Below are 17208 nucleotides of genomic sequence, written 5' to 3' on the forward strand. Positions count from 1 at the left end.
TGCTCCTGCCAACGGGCCGAGTGGTGGGTTGTCAAATGCCTGTTTAGGCAGCTTGTACCCAGGTGGTTGACATTTTTGCCACGTTTTATACCCTTCTTACAAATCTTGCAGATCGCAACTGTTTTATCTGCATGGGATGTCTCAAAAAAGGCCCAGCAAGATGAGGTGTGTATAGTGGCCCGGGAGACAACAGGTGCGGCCTTAGATGGAGCGGGCCGTCTGCTCTCCCCTCTTGTTTGCTCTGCCTCCTCCTCAACCTCAGACCCAACATCTGACTCCATCAAAGACTGAGCATCAGGCCTGGCCTGGGAGACAACAGGTGCGGCCTTAGATGGAGCGGGCCGTCTGCTCTCCCCTCTTGTTTGCTCTGCCTCCTCCTCAAACTCAGACCCAACATCAGACTCCATAAAGGACTGAGCATCAGGCTGGAGTAGATGGCCGACACTGTGGTCAAACAGCTCAGCTGACTCCTCTGCCATGTCTGAAATTGGGTCTAAGGGAGGACATGAGGTGGACATGGACTCATCTGTATTTGTTCTGACAACTGCAGAAGACTGACCACTTTTCTCTGCCTGGGTCACTGTAGTTGCAGATGATGCCGATGATGAGGGTTTGTTCATATAGTCCACCACCTCCTGTACATACTGTGGACGTATAGCTTGGCCACTGCCGGAGAACAATCCAAATGGTGGCCTGGCTGAGGACTGACCACCACGTCCACCCCTGCCTCTAGACACCCTAGAAGCTGTGCCCCTTTCCGCAGCAGGGCCACGTATGCCTTTTCTTGGTCTACCAGGCATATTTGTCACTGATGCGTTGGCAACTGTGTGCGGTGAAAAACGCACACTGCTATGCGACCCACAGTTGTCGCTGGATACAGCACAGCAGTTGCGGTTCACGCACAGTAGCAAAGCCTTTTGCACAGTGGACCTAACGCTTTGAACAACAGGCGTTAGGTTGTCACTGATGCGTTGGCAACTGTGTGCGGTGAAAAACGCACACTGCTATGCGACCCACAGTTGTCGCTGGATACAGCACAGCAGTTGCGTGTCACGCACAGTTGCAAAGGCTTTTGTACAGTGCACCTAACGCTTTGAACAACAGGCGTTAAGTTGTCACTGATGCGTTGGCAACTGTGTGCGGTGAAAAACGCACACTGCTATGCGACCCACAGTTGTCGCTGGATACAGCACAGCAGTTGCGGTTCACGCACAGTAGCAAAGCCTTTTGCACAGTGGACCTAACGCTTTGAACAACAGGCGTTAGGTTGTCACTGATGCGTTGGCAACTGTGTGCGGTGAAAAACGCACACTGCTATGCGACCCACAGTTGTCGCTGGATACAGCACAGCAGTTGCGGTTCACGCACAGTAGCAAAGCCTTTTGCACAGTGGACCTAACGCTTTGAACAACAGGCGTTAGGTTGTCACTGATGCGTTGGCAACTGTGTGCGGTGAAAAACGCACACTGCTATGCGACCCACAGTTGTCGCTGGATACAGCACAGCAGTTGCGGTTCACGCACAGTAGCAAAGCCTTTTGCACAGTGGACCTAACGCTTTGAACAACAGGCGTTAGGTTGTCACTGATGCGTTGGCAACTGTGTGCGGTGAAAAACGCACACTGCTATGCGACCCACAGTTGTCGCTGGATACAGCACAGCAGTTCCGTGTCACGCACAGTTGCAAAGGCTTTTGTACAGTGCACCTAACGCTTTGAACAACAGGCGTTAAGTTGTCACTGTATTTTGCTGCCTAGCAAGCACGTATACCTGCTGTGATACAGCAGCACTGTGCCACGTGCTCACTAAACAGAACCCTCACACTTTCCCTACAGAAACTAAATTTTCAAATCTAACTAATGTAGTACAAAGTTCCCTAACTACACTAGATATCCCTTTCCACTAAATAGAAAGCTCCATACAGCAGAAGACTGACACTGTCCCTTAAGTTTTTTTTTTTTTTTTTTTTTAACTCTAAGAACCAGCACAATCGCTGTATCTAACTACACTGGCTGTAAGCTAAATACAATTCTGCTATATGGAGCTTTAGAACCACTCGATATGTAGGAAATGTAGTGTAGCAAGCAGGAGTCAGACAGAACTGCTTCAACTCTCTTCAACAGGCTCTGGATAACTGTGCTAGGGGTTAGGCGGGGCCATCTTATATAGTGTGGGGCGTATTCACTCCTGATTGGCCTCTGGTCCCCGTAGTCACTCCAATCACGTTCCTAGGAGACTCCTGCCCCCTCATTGGCTTTTGCAGACGTTTCTGGGCCAATCACGGGCTTTTAAAGCCCAGTTCCTGTCCCAGTGCATTTTGGGCGGTTCTGGTGGCCGAATACCGAACTTTTGCCGCAAAAAGTTCGGTATTCGGCCGAATATCGAACATCCAATGTTCGGGTCGAACCGATGGTCGACCCGAACCGTTCGATCATCCCTACTCATAAGCAACCTTACCAGGAAAAGTGTTTGTGGGTATGGCTTTTCCCAATTTGCTGTGCCACCCTGTACTCATGGCTGGCAGAAATAAAGTCCTCCATACCCTTTCACTAATCCTCAGAATGAACCCTTCCCAGCGTCAATCCCTCTGTGCCTTCTGATGTAAAGAGTACCTGTCTTCCTACATCTGTTCACTCTCTGCTTTTGTCTCCAGCAGGTTGAAAGCGGCTGATCTCAAGATGCAGGACTTCTTCGTCACCTTTTTTCTGATGCTGGCAAGTACGTGTAGACCTTCTTCCCTGGATTCCACCTGCCTATTCTTCTGTCATCTCCTAAATTTTACAAATTGGCCAATAGAGTCACCCACAGACATAGGACATGGTGCATATATAGGGCAAATATCCATATGTGAAACCTAAATTATCAAGAACAGGGTCCAAAAAATAACTGTTCATGGAACACAAAGCCTAGAACGGCTAGGTATTGTCCTTTCTGTAAAAAAACAAGGTACATCATTGAAGTGGGATTTTACCATCTTGGGTTACCATATTCTTTTACTTCCTGTAGGGGGGGGGGAGAGAAAGAGAGGGAGAAATGGGGTGAGGGCAAGAGGCGGGAGAGGGAGAAAAAGGGGGAGGGAGGGAAAGAGGCGGGAGAGGGAGAAAAAGGGGGAGGGAAAGAGGCAGGAGAGGGAGAAAAAGGGGGGTGAGAGAGAGAGAGGGAGGGGGGGAAGCGACAAAGGGGGAGGTGGGAGAGAGAAGGGGGGGGAGAGGGAGAAAAAATGGGGGGGAGGGGAATAGAGAGAGATGGGGAAGAGGGAAACTTGGGGGGGGGGGGGGGTTGGAGAGGGAGAAAAATGGGTGGGGGAAAGCAGGGGGGGTGGGGGAGAGGGAGAAAAAGGGGGAGGAAGAAAAAGAGGGGGATAAGGGAGAGGGAGAGAAAGCGGGGAGGGGGAGAAAGAGGGGGGAAAATGGGGGGGATGGAGAGAGATGAAGCAGAGGGAAAATGGGGGGAGGGGAGTTGGAGAGGGAGAAACATGGGTGGGGGGGGGGGGGAGACATGGGGGAGAGGGAGTAAAAGGGGGGTTAAAATAGAGGGAGCGAAAGGGGGCTGGGGGAGAGAGGGGGGGTTAAAAGAGAGGGAGAGAAAGGGGGTGGGGCAGTAAGAGAGAGAGGGGGAAGAAAATAAATGGAAGGGGGAGGATGAGAGAGAGCGTGAGGGAAGAGGGGGGTAGGAAGAGCGATAGAAGGGAAGGGGGGGGGGCTTGTAAGAGAGAGGGCAAAAAGATGGATGAATGCGGAAATAGGATATACAGTGGGTACGGAAAGTATTCAGACCCCCTTAAATTTTTCACTCTTTGTTATATTGCAGCCATTTGCTAAAATCATTTAAGTTCATTCTTCTTCCTCATGAATGTACACATAGCACCCCATACTGACAGAAAAACACAGAATTGTTGACATTGTTGCAGATTTATTAAAAAAGAAAAACTGAAATATCACATGGTCCTAAGTATTCAGACCCTTTGCTCAGTATTTAGTAGAAGCCCCCTTTTGATCTAATACAGCCAGGAGTCTTTTTGGGAAAGATGCAACAAGTCTTTCACACCTGGATTTGGGGATCCTCTGCCATTCCTCCTTGCAGATCCTCTCCAGTTCTGTCAGGTTGGATGGTAAACGTTGGTGGACAGCCATTTTTAGGTCTCTCCAGAGATGCTCAATTGGGTTTAAGTCAGGGCTCTGACTGGGCCATTCAAGAACAGTCACGGAGTTGTTGTGAAACCACTCCTTCGTTATTTTAGCTGTGTGCTTAGGGTCATTGTCTTGTTGGAAGGTAAACCTTCGGCCCAGTCTGAGGTCCAGAGCACTCTGGAGAAGGTTTTTGTCCAGGATATCCCTGTACTTGGCCGCATTCATCTTTCCCTCGATTGCAACCAGTCGTCCTGTCCCTGCAGCTGAAAAACACCCCCACAGCATGATGCTGCCACCACCATGCTTCACTGTTGGGACTGTATTGGACAGGTGATGAGCAGTGCCTGGTTTTCTCCACACATACCGCTTAGAATTAAGGCCAAAAAGTTCTATTTTGGTCTCATCAGACCAGAGAATCTTATTTCTCACCATCTTGGAGTCCTTCAGGTGTTTTTTAGCAAACTCCATGCGGGCTTTCATGTGTCTTACACTGAGGAGAGGCTTCCGTCGGGCCACTCTGCCATAAAGCCCCGACTGGTGGAGGGCTGCAGTGATGGTTGACTTTCTACAACTTTCTCCCATCTCCTGACTGCATCTCTGGAGCTCAGCCACAGTTATCTTTGGGTTCTTCTTTACCTCTATCACCAAGGCTCTTCTCCCCCGATAGCTCAGTTTGGCCGGACGGCCAGCTCTAGGAAGGGTTCTGGTCGTCCCAAACGTCTTCCATTTGAGGATTATGGAGGCCACTGTGCTCTTGGGAACCTTAAGTGCAGCAGAAATCTTTTTGTAACCTTGGCCAGATCTGTGCCTTGCCACAATTCTGTCTCTGAGCTATTCAGGCAGTTCCTTTGACCTCATGATTCTCATTTGCTCTGGCATGCATTGTGATCTGGAAGGTCTTATATAGACAGGTGTGTGGCTTTCCTAATCAAGTCCAATCAGTATAATCAAACACAGCTGGACTCAAATGAAGGCGTAGAACCATCTCAAGGATGATCAGAAGAAATGGAAAGCACCTGAGTTAAATATATGAGTGTCACAGCAAAGGGTCTGAATACTTAGGACCATGTGATATTTCAGTTTTTCTTTTTTAATAAATCTGCAACAATGTCAACAATTCTGTGTTTTTCTGTCAGTATGGGGTGCTATGTGTACATTCATGAGGAAGAAGAATGAACTTAAATGATTTTAGCAAATGGCTGCAATATAACAAAGAGTGAAAAATTTAAGGGGGTCTGAATACTTTCTGTACCCACTGTATGAGAGGGAAGAGGGCAGTGATATATTTCCTTGCAGTAGCATGCAACTGTTTTCATATATAGTCAGAGGGCACATTTATGGCACATAGTATTTTTCGTATTTTTCCACCAAAGCCAAGCTCATCCATGAACCCCCCCCCCCCCCCCCCAAGTTCTGACAATGCCATATACTGCCATTTTACAGCTCCGCATACTTGCACTTGCTTTTTAGCACTTACCTCTATTCAGACTTCCAGAGAGGGATGTCCATTACCCAACCCAGCTTACACTGCCCCCTGCTGTTGGTCACATGTCAGACTTTCTTATCCTAAACCAAGGATCATGGTCTCAGCAACAGCCTGCTGTCCAGGTTCATAATTTCAGCATTCCCCACTTTGGTTGTCAGATAGTTGGAGCTCCAAGTCACCTGTTCCTGTTTTCAGGGTTTCATTATGGTCATTCTGTCCAGTAAACCTCACCTGTGTTCTGTGTTTCAGCTGCTCCCTGTCTCCATGCATCAGATGGCTTTGGTGAGTACAAAACCTCTTTCTGTGTGTGTCCCATTTCTCAATGGGGGGGGGGGGGGGGGCTTCCATTCGTGATCTCTCCTGGCTGTCATGACAATCCCTTGGCTTTAATACTTTGAGCCGCTGACCCGGAACAAGTCTTTAGATGAGGACTTCTCACTTTCCTGATCTGTTTACCAGGTTAGGATCTCAAAGTATTAAAGCCGCTGGTATAAAAGTACATGATGGGGGGGGGGGGGGGGCATATTGGTTCATTCCATAAGCAGGTTCTGCTTCCTGCTCAAAGAAGTGCAGGAACCTTTTTAAAAGTCGCTGTGGTTTTAAGTTGCATAGATTTGAACGGCTTCTAATGAAATACTTTATATCCAAAGTCGCATGACCAGTTGCACAAATGTGAATGGAGCCTCGGCACTTGTTCACACCACCGCAGCTTCCAATCCGACATCCCTGCGCGACTTCATCATCGCTTGCATACGGCTTCTTTAACAGAAGTCAATGCAAGATGTGTTGAAGTCGCACCAAAGTAATGCAGGGACCTTTTTCTAAATTGGAGCTCCTTGTGTCGCAACGATTAGAACAGTTCCATTGTTAATGGGGCACAGTATGTCATGCGACTTTGAACTCGCAAGTTGCGGCAGTGTGAACTGGGACCTAGGCTCCTTGCACCCTTGGGCTACTTGGGATCCAACTTGTGAGACCTCAAGTCGCAGGACATGTGAAATTCAATGCATTTCCATGAGAGCCATTCCTACTGACACTAAGAAGTGACTGCGACTTCAGAAATGGTTTCTGCGCTACTTTGGTCCAACTTTTCATGCGACTTTGGTCCAGACAATGTAAAATGAGATCAAAGTCGCGCTCCAAAGCCGCACTGGAAAGAGTGTGACTTTGGAGATGCTTTATTGTAAAAGGAACCTATTCACACCTGGGAGTTTGAGAATGCGAGCAGAATCGCAGCAATTCTGCCCGCGATCCCAAAACGCTGGGCAAAAATGACAAATCGCACAACTCTTGTTCAGCTGCCATTCATTTTGAATGGCACCTAAAGGCGCGTGTGATTTTTTTTTTTTTTTTTTTTTTTCCTGCGATAAATTGCAAAGCTCAAAGATTGTTGCTCAAAAAGGACAACTTTGCGCGTTGCAGTTTGCTGTAATTGTAGCGCGATTTATTGTGGCAAAATCGCACCCGCGTTTAGGTTTTGTTGAAAATAAATGGCCGTTCCTACTAACACTGCGACTTCAGAAAAGGTTCCTGCACTAGTTTGGTCCAACCTTTTGATGCAATTTTGGTCCGGAAAATGTAAAATGAGATCAACGTTGCACCAAAAGGCGCACTCCACTGGAAATCCTGCGACTTTGGAGATTCTCCAATGTAAAAGGAGCCTTGGAGGAACTTTAAACACTGATGATATATATACAGTGTATGTGTATGTAAAGTGTGTGTGTACTCAACAATGATACATTGTTTTCTTTTGGAATCTAAACTCTCATCTGTGTTTTATAAATATGTTTAGAGATGTTTTATTTAATAACACTTTCCTCTTTCTATTCTTTTCTTTAGATAACAGTCAGTTTGAGTACGGTGAGTGCCGCTTTGTTTTATTTTTTATAACTTTACAAACTTGTGTAATGATATCAGATTATTTTGGTGATGGAGGAACGCCTTACATTGTATCTGTAACCAGAATGTTGTGTTATTTATGTATGGATAAAGTGTGTGCCTCAAAACGGTTACATATCTCGAAGGTATTGGGGTACAATCCTAATAATAGCGGTATTTGGAAGGCTAGAGGCTACCTACTATGCCCCCAGCAGGTGGGAGAATGGACTATCTCTGTACCCAGAAATCTACAAAGGTGTAATAAAAGAATTTTATATTTTATTTATACAAAATTTGTTAAAAAACCTAATGTCCATGGGGAGAACCTCCATATTAATGTACATTGGGGGGCCCCATATTAATGGCCCATGGAGAGGCCAACTCCATAGAGAAGTCTATTGTAAGGGGGGGGGGGGGACTCTGTATGAATGCCCATGGAGGGGGCCCAATATTAGTGGCCATGGGGGGGGGGGGGGGGGGGTTCCATATTAATGATCATGATGGGCATCGCCATCATAATGTCCACTGGTGGTTGTGGTGGTGGAAGACTCCATATTAATGGCAATGGTTTTGGAATTGAATTTCCAACGAACTTGTGTAGGTGTTATAGTCAGTTGTCCATGGGACTTTTGGCCATGTTGTGTAAATTTCGGATATAAATGAATGGGAAGTATACAGTATGTGTGTATGTATATATATATATATATATATATATATATATATATATATATATATATATATATATATGTGTGTGTGTGTGTGTGTGTGTGTGTGTGTGTGTGTGTATAATATATATATATATATATATATATATATATATATATATATATATATATATAATAATATGTGTGTGTGTATAGAATATATATATATGTGTGTGTGTGTGTGTGTGTGTGTGTATAATATATATATTATAATATGTATGTGTGTGTGTATAGAATATATATATGTGTGTGTGTGTGTGTGTGTGTATAATATATATATATATATATATATATATATATATATATATATTATAATATGTATGTGTGTGTGTGTGTATAGAATATGTATGTATGTATGTATGTATGTATGTGTGTGTATATGTGTATGTGTATATATATGTGTATGTGTATATATATATATATATATATATATATATATATATATATATATATATATATATATATATATATATATATATATATATCCCCCCAAAAAAGAAGAGTGCCACTTACGGGTCTTTGAAAGGTGAATGCACAGTAAAGGTTTTAATATATAAAAAAATAATATAAATATTATATAATATATATATATCTATATCTATATCTATATATATATATATATATATATATATATATATATATATATATATATATATATATAGATATAGATATAGATATATATTGCAAAAAAAAAAAAAACGGCAGTCACGGGTCTTGAAAGGTGAACAGGTGAGAACGGTTTTATTCGACGTTTCAATGAGGCTCAAGGAAGACGAGCTTTTGCCTCGTCATAACGTTGAATAAAACTGTTCTCCTGCGTTCACCTTTCAAGACCAGTGAGTGACGCTCCGTTTTTTATTTATTTATTTTTTTTTTATGCACTACAGGCTTTGCTGTGCACCCGGGCCCATTTTTTTTTTTATCCCTGATTTTTATGTGCAGTGGCAACCATTGGCTATAATATTTTATATTTTATATAGTGTGTGTATATATTACACAGGATTTTGGTTGTTAGTCAAGGTGTTTGGTTTGCCAATAGTTTTTCAAGTGCACACAACACATTGCGCTCTAATACAGTCGTTTTTGTAAATGCCAAACTGTGAACGAATGAGTAGTTTGGTTGCTCATTATTTAACCACTTCAATACCGGGCACTTTCACCCCCTTCCTACCCAGACCAATTTTTCAGCTTTTAGCGCTGTCATACTTTGAATGACGCTGTACCCGAAATACATTTTTTTCAGTATTTTTCCCCCCACAAATTGAGCTTACTTTTGGTGGTATTTAATCACCACTTGGTTTTTTTTTTTTTTTTTTTTTTTTGCTATACAAATTAAAAAAGACCGAAATTTTAGTTTTTCTTAGTTTCTGTTTATAAAATGTTTTCTCCTGCACTGATGGGCATAGATAAGGCTGCACTGATGGGCATAGATAAGGCTGCACTGATTGGCACTGAAAAGGCTGCACTGATGGGCACTGATAAGGCTGCACTGACGGGCACTGATATGTGGCACTAATGGGGGGCACTGATGAGGCACTGTCAGGCTTCTGTGATGGGCACTGTCAGGCTTCTGTGATGGGCACTGTCAGGCTTCTGTGATGGGCACTGACAGGAATTTTTGATGGGCACTGATTGTCATCCCTTGGGCACTGATCGATATCTGTGATTGGCACCTCTGATGGGGGCTGCGCTGATAATTAATGCGCTGGTTATCAGTGCAGAACCCCCCCCCCCCCCCCCCGTCAGGAGCCATGGAGATCGGCTCTCCTCTGCTCACGCGTTGTCATCGTGAACGGAAAAAAGTCGATTACCGTCACTTCCTAGTTACCGCTGTGATTGGTCACAGCTGATCATGTGGTAAAGAGCCTACATCATACGCTCTTTACTAAGATCGGAGAGACACACCACACCACACCACCGGGTTGCGCATGAGTGGCTTATCCTGCAGGACATCCTATGACGTCCAGTTGGGTAATTGAGCCACCTTGCGGACGTCATTACGCAATAGGCTGGTAGGGAAGTGGTTAAATATCACCTCCTAGGCTTGTAATAATATTAAAAAAAAATATATAGAAGAAAACAAAAAGGCTCCTCATTTAGATGCAGCATGGTTGAATCCCCTGATGGCTTTTTCCTGCTTACCCAGCAGGTAGACCTGGACCCCCATACAAAGATCACCATTAAACCATTCAGATATCTTTCTATGCATTGCTATATATGATCCACTAGAGGGCGAAGGTGGTGGAAATGCTTCATTATCGCCCTCTAGTGGATACTCCATAGGAATACATGAAGATCCACTCCGTATGGCGACAATAGTAGCTCAGCCTATTACAGCCATGCTGTAGGTGGGTGAAGGTCTCTTTGCATGGTCCTGAACATCAATAAAGACTAACCATGAAATTAAACTCTTTAGCTCTGCAAAAAAAATGGAGAATGGAATTGTGGGTAAAAATGCTTTTTGGGAGTAGGCTGTCTCCCCTAATAAGGAGCGGAAAGGCGGGCGTAGTTTTAATTTTATCTCTTTAAAGTAATGGAAGGTAAACTCTAGTGGGTAATGTGTGACCCCGTTTTCTCTTTTCAGATTATGAGTCTCTGAAGGTGGTGGGGCTGATTATTGCGGGTATCCTGTGCGCGATGGGAATTATCATACTGCTGAGTAAGTAATTGTGCAAAATGAAAGCCGTCCTACCATAGAAAATGCAAAGTCCGGTTCTTATGTTGTCTTCCACCCTGTGAAAAAAAAAATAAATGAAACGTTTGCATAAAAACCTAAACAATACCCCCCCCCCCCCCCCATACAGCCCCGGGTTCTAGATGCTTCCTGCAGGAATGAGTGACACCACTGGTCCGTCTCAGAGATGACATCATAATGTAGATCCTAATGTCAGTCACAAATCTGTCCCTGCTGTAGCTTCTCTCCTTGTGACTTGTTGCACTAGTCTGTTACAATGTACAGTCTGATGATTCGGGGAGAGGAGACCGAGTAAATGTTTCCTCCTGCCTGCAGCAGACTGATGACAGCCTGGGCAAAGCCACTGGGGGGAGAGGGGAGAAAATGCTTCCACCTGTGTGAACTGAACTGAAACTGACCATCTCAGCCTAGGCAAAGTCCCTAACCCTAGTCACTGGGGGGTGAGGGAGATTGAGGAAATGCTTCCCCCTGCTTGCAGCAGACTGGTGACAACATCTCAGCCTAGGCAAAGTCACTGGGGGAGCGGGGAGATTGAGGAAATGCTTCCTCCTGCCTGCAGCAGACTGACATCTCGGCCTAGGCAAAGTCACTGGAGGGGAGTGATTAAGGAAATGCTTCCTCCTACCTGCAGCAGACTGGTGACATCATCTCAGCCTAAGAAAAATCACTGGGGGGGAGGGGAAATTGAGGAAATGCTTCCTCCTGCCTGCAGCAGACTGACATCTCGGCCTACACAAAATCATTGGGGGAGAGGGGAGATTGAGGAATTGCTTCCTCCTGCCTGCAGAAGACTGGTGACATCCTCTCAGCCTAGGCAAAGTCACTGGAGGGGGGGGGGGGGATTAAGGAAATGCTTCCTCCTGCCTGCAGCAGACTGGTGCATTCATCTCAGCCTAGGCAAAATCAATGGGGGGGGGGAGGGGAGATGGAGGAAATGCTTCCTCCTGCCTGCAGCAGACTGACATCTTGACCTAGGCAAAATCATTGGGGGAGAGGGGAGACTGAGGAAATTCTTTCTGTGTGCAGTAGATTTAGGACCTAATCTCAGCCTAGGCAAATTCACTGGGGGAGACTAAGGAAATGCTTCCTACTGCCTTCAGCAGACTGATGACCTCATCCCAGCCTAGACATCATCTCAGCCTAGGTAAAGTCATTAGGGGGAGAGGGGAGACTGAGGAAATGCTTTCTCCTGCCTGCAGAAGACTGATGACATTCTCTCAGCCTAGGCAAAGTCACTGGGGGGGGGGGGGAGAGGAGTGATTGAGGAAATGCTCCCTCCTGCCTGCAGCAGACTGATGACATCATCTCGGCCTTGACAAAGTCCCTGACTAGAATTCAAGGATGGCATTTTGGAAAATGATAGTTGCTGAATATTCTGACATGTCAGGAATTTATTGATCTAGAATTGTAATGTTACTGACAGGTCCACTTTATTATAGGAGAACGCTGTGCTGCTCTGTTCTGCGTATTCATTCGACCTCTTATTATTTTTTCAGGTGGGAAATGCAGATGCAAATTTAACAAGAAGAGCGAGTGAGTGCCCGGCGTCCTCTGTCCTTCCTCTTTATGTGTTTGTTTTTCTTCCTCTATAGAATGAGATTTGATTCATCTCTTGTCTCTTCTTGTCTCCAGGCAGAGGCAGCGAGCCCAGGAACAGCAGATCATCACTCCAGGTAACTAAGTCCCACCCGGAATATGGGCCTTCATCCATCCTGGCCCAGCCGGTTCTACACCTTCCATGGTGGTTCTGTTCACTCTTTTCCAGTACAAAGATGTTTCTATGAAATCCGAAAGTAGAGGTGCTCACATGAATGGCTTTCCCAGTGGAGGCGTGTAGGCAGGGCCGGTGTGTTGGGGTGAGGGATGGGCATTCACCTAGGGTCCCCCCATTCCTGAAGTTGAAATGTAGTCTGCTTGGTGCTGAGTGTTGAATGCATGGTGTCTAGTGCTCAGAGAGGGTAGGTGAGCATAGTGGCAGGCAGAGTGTGGAAAGCTCCATGTAGACCCCTGTGACCAGCAAAGAGTAGATGCTGTATTGGGGAATACAAGGTGCCATATAGAGATGGGCAGAGTCAGGAGGCCTCAGAGGGGCCCTAGTGAGGATTAGAGAGGATATTCTCTATAAGTGGGGTGGTTGTGCAGAAAGACAACGATGGCAAAGAACACTCAGAGAACACATAGAGGCGCCACATTTAGGAACTCCCACCAGTTAGCAGAGTGGGGTGGTGGTGGTGTTGAGCACTTTAAAATGACCGGTTGGGTTGGGGGTCCCCCAGTAAGGCCCAAAAGTAATGTTCTATGATTAGGGTGTCAGAGTGGCAATCACAGAAGGAACTCTTAGACGGACCCCAGTAAAGAGCAGAGGGTAAGAGATGCTCTATAAGAGGGGTGGTGGTGCGAAGTATTGCCTGGTGATGGTATCGGTGGGAGGGTGGTGGTGTAGGTTAAGCAAAGTGGCAGGCAGAGTTTCAAGAGAACCCTGTGACCGTATACCAACAAGCAGAGTCAGGAGGCCTTAGAGGGCCCCAGTGAGGAGCAGAGAGGAAATGCTCTATAAGTGGGGTGGTGGTGCAAAGAGACAATGATGATGAACACTCAGAGGGGCCACAGTGAGCTGGTGGTGGTGTGAAGACCTTCTGTAAATGTGGTGGTGGTGTAGAGCCCTGCTATAAATGGGGTGGTGGTGGTGTGGAGTGCTGTATGATGGGGGTGGTGAAAGGAAACAGTATGGAGGGGACACTCTATAAGTGGGGTAGTGCAGAGTGGTGCAGTGGGAGGGAACAGAGGGGAGGATACACTTTATAAGTTGGGTGGTAGTGGTGAGAGCTGCATAATGATCGGTGCGGTGGGAGTTTAACAGAGGAAAGGAGATGTTGTATAATTGGGAAAGATCACGGGGCGGGGGTGGTTTTAGCGGGAGATGCTCTATAAGATGGGTGGTGGTGCGGAGACACTCTGTAAGATGGGTGGTGGTGGTGCAGAGATATTCTATAGTTAGGGTGGTGGTGGTGTGGGGACGCTCTATAAGTTGGGTGGTGGTGTGGAGATGCTCTATAGGTTGGGTACTGGCGTGGAGACGCTCTATAAGTTGGGTGGGGGTGGTGCAGAGACATTCTATAGGTTGGGTGGTGGTGGTGTGGAGATGCTCTATAGGTTGGGTACTGGTGTGGAGACTCTCTATAAGTTGGGTAGTGGTGGTGGTGCAGAGACATTCTATAGTTTGGGTGGTGGTGGTGTGGGGATGTTCTATAGGTTGGGTAGTGGTGTAGAGAAGCTTTATAAGTGGGGTGGTAGTGCTATGTGCTGCATAATGATAGCTGTGGTTGGAAGAAACAGAGGAGACCCTTTACAAATGGGGGGTGTTGGTGTGGAAGTAGACCCTTTACAAATGGGGGTGTTGGTGTGGAAACATTCTGTAAGTGGGGTGCTGTTAGTGCTGGATAAGGAAGGGGGTAGTTACAGGGATCACAGGGGAGGAGAACCTCTATAAATAGGGTGGTGGTGCTGAGATGCTCTAGAAGTTGTGGGTGTTGGTGCCAAGTGCTACAATGGCAGTGGGTGTGTTTGGAGGGAACACGGGGGAGGAGATGTTCTAGAAGTGTGGTGGTGGTGCCAATACTCTCTAGAAGTGCGATGGTAATGAACACCGGGTAGTAGACCCTCTATAAGTGTGCTGCTGCAGACACACTCTATAAGTGAGAGGATGATGGGGAGTTGTTTTTTTAGGTGGTGATGCAGAGATGTCCTAGAAGTGGGGTGGTGGTGCAGGGTGCTGTATGATAACAGGGGCTGTTGGAGAGAACAGAGAGGAGGCCTTCTATAAATGGGGTGCTGGTGTGGAGATGCTCTATAAGTGGGGTGGTGCTAAGTGCTCCATGGCGAAGGGGGTGGTTAGAGGCATCACAGGAGAGGAAATGCTCTATAGGTTGGGTAGTGGTACTATGTGCTGTATGGTGGTGGGAGGGAACAGAGGGATGATGCAGTGTCCCCAGTGAGGGGGTGCCTTGGGAAGGTCCCCAGTGAGGGGGTGCCTTGGGAAGGTCCCCAGTGAAGGGGTGCCTTGGGAAGGTCCCCAGTGAAGGGGTGCCTTGGGAAGGTCCCCAGTGAAGGGGTGCCTTGGGAAGGTCCCCAGTGAAGGGGTGCCTTGGGAAGGTCCCCAGTGAAGGGGTGCCTTGGGAAGGTCCCCAGTGAGGGAGTGCCTTGCAGAGTTTCCTGTGAGGGGGGTGCCTTGGGAGGTTTCTCAGTGAGGGGTTGCCTTGGGGGGTTTCCCAGTGAGAGGGTGCCTTGGGGGGGTTTCCCAGTGAGAGGGTGCCTTGGGGGGGGGGGGGTTCCCAGTGAGAGGGTGCCTTGGGAGGTTTCCCCAGTGAGAGGGTGCCTTGGGAGGTTTCCCCAGTGAGAGGGTGCCTTGGGAGGTTTCCCCAGTGAGAGGGTGCCTTGGGAGGTTTCCCAGTGAGAGGGTGCCTTGGGGGGGGGGGGGTTCCCAGTGAGAGGGTGCCTTGGGAGGTTTCCCCAGTGAGAGGGTGCCTTGGGAGGTTTCCCCAGTGAGGGGGTGCCTTGGGAGGTTTCCCCAGTGAGAGGGTGCCTTGGGAGGTTTCCCCAGTGAGAGGGTGCCTTGGGAGGTTTCCCCAGTGAGAGGGTGCCTTGGGAGGGTTTCCCAGTGAGAGGGTGCCTTGGGGGGGTTTCCCAGTGAGAGGGTGCCTGGGGGGGGGGGGTTCCCAGTGAGAGGGTGCCTTGGGAGGTTTCCCCAGTGAGAGGGTGCCTTGGGAGGTTTCCCCAGTGAGGGGGTGCCTTGGGAGGTTTCCCCAGTGAGAGGGTGCCTTGGGAGGTTTCCCCAGTGAGAGGGTGCCTTGGGAGGTTTCCCCAGTGAGGGGGTGCTTTGGGAGGTTCCCCCAGTGAGAGGGTGCTTTGGGAGGTTTCCCAGTGAGAGGGTGCCTTGGGGGGTTTCCCAGTGAGGGGGTGCCTTGGGGGGGTTTCCCCAGTGAGGGGGTGCCTTGGGGGGGTTTCCCCAGTGAGGGGGTGCCTTGGGGGGGGTTTCCCCAGTGAGGGGGTGCCTTGGGGGGGGTTTCCCCAGTGAGGGGGTGCCTTGGAGGGGTTTCCCCAGTGAGGGGGTGCCTTGGGGGGGTTTCCCCAGTGAGGGGGTGCCTTGGGGGGGGTTTCCCCAGTGAGGGGGTGCCTTGGGGGGGTTTCCCCAGTGAGGGGGTGCCTTGGGAGGTTTCCCCAGTGAGGGGGTGCCTTGGGGGGGTTTCCCCAGTGAGGGGGTGCCTTGGGGGGGGTTTCCCCAGTGAGGGGGTGCCTTGGAGGGGTTTCCCCAGTGAGGGGGTGCCTTGGAGGGGTTTCCCCAGTGAGGGGGTGCCTTGGGGGGGTTTCCCCAGTGAGGGGGTGCCTTGGGGGGGGGGGTTTCCCCAGTGAGGGGGTGCCTTGGGAGGTTTCCCCAGTGTGTGGGGGGGGGGGTCCTTTATAGCAGAAAATAATATTCAGGAGTCCCTTTAGTATTTGCTGTGTTGAGTATGAAATGAGCACATATTTGCAGCATTTCGCTTTCTGGCTCTGATTGATTTTTCTTCTTCTTCTCTCCTGCAGGGAGCGCCAGCTGCTAAACAGGACGTCCATTCAGAAACTTTTTTTTTTTTTTTTTTTTTTTAAGTTACTTTATAACAGTTTGTGCTTTGCAACCTTTGATCCGCCCCTCCCCCTTCATCTTTGTTATGTAAACTATTTTCTGTAACATTTTTAACTACTAATTCAATAAAGTTGGTTTGTTTTCTCACAGCGTGTCGTCTTCTTTTGAAATCGGTCAGGGTGCGTCCTCAGATTCCTGTCCGCGGCGTTACCCCTCCCCCTTCCCACCTCCATTATAACGGAGTGTTTAAAGAAGAGAAATTCGTACAAATTTACATATCATTATAATAAATATAATCTAAATATAATAATTATAATAATTTTTTATTCATCAGTCCGCTGCTTCTCTTTCCACTGTCCAATCACCAGCTGTGGGAGGGACAAGACCTGTAAGTGTTGCTTAACTCGGCAAAGAAATAAGATCTGGTCTCATGCCCTTGCAGGCAGAGCTGTGTAAATCTCACTACTGGATGGACAACATTCCAAATCCAGGTGAAGCAGCCCCAGATAATTAAAACGGTATATTTAGTGGTTTGCTTGAAGCTCTGCTTATAACTATTTAATTACATTTAAGTGATATTTAATATTTAATTTAATATTTAATGTAATATTTAATTTCATTACATAATATTTTAATATTTAATGTAATTTAATGTAATTAATGTAATATTTAATTTAATGTAATATTTAATTTAAT

At 47.2% G+C, this 17208-nt stretch overlaps 1 protein-coding gene across 1 annotated transcript in view; it reads left to right on the forward strand.

Moving 5' to 3' along the window:
• The window catches only part of LOC309544002 (FXYD domain-containing ion transport regulator 3-like), a 54191-nt gene extending 37530 nt beyond the window's left edge, over window positions 1-16661 (forward strand). Inside the window, exons 2-8 of the mRNA XM_082276402.1 lie at window positions 2656-2717; window positions 5865-5897; window positions 7455-7475; window positions 10782-10856; window positions 12389-12425; window positions 12525-12565; window positions 16473-16661. Coding sequence (XP_082132528.1) covers window positions 2678-2717; window positions 5865-5897; window positions 7455-7475; window positions 10782-10856; window positions 12389-12425; window positions 12525-12565; window positions 16473-16489 — 264 coding nt within the window. The 5' untranslated portion in view covers window positions 2656-2677 and the 3' untranslated portion in view covers window positions 16490-16661. The remainder of the gene's footprint in view (window positions 1-2655; window positions 2718-5864; window positions 5898-7454; window positions 7476-10781; window positions 10857-12388; window positions 12426-12524; window positions 12566-16472) is intronic.
• Window positions 16662-17208: the final 547 nt, after the last annotated feature.

The sequence above is a fragment of the Pelophylax lessonae genome (assembly GCF_965119305.1).
Source record: "Pelophylax lessonae genome assembly, contig: HAP1_SCAFFOLD_603, whole genome shotgun sequence".
NCBI lineage: Eukaryota > Metazoa > Chordata > Amphibia > Anura > Ranidae > Pelophylax > Pelophylax lessonae.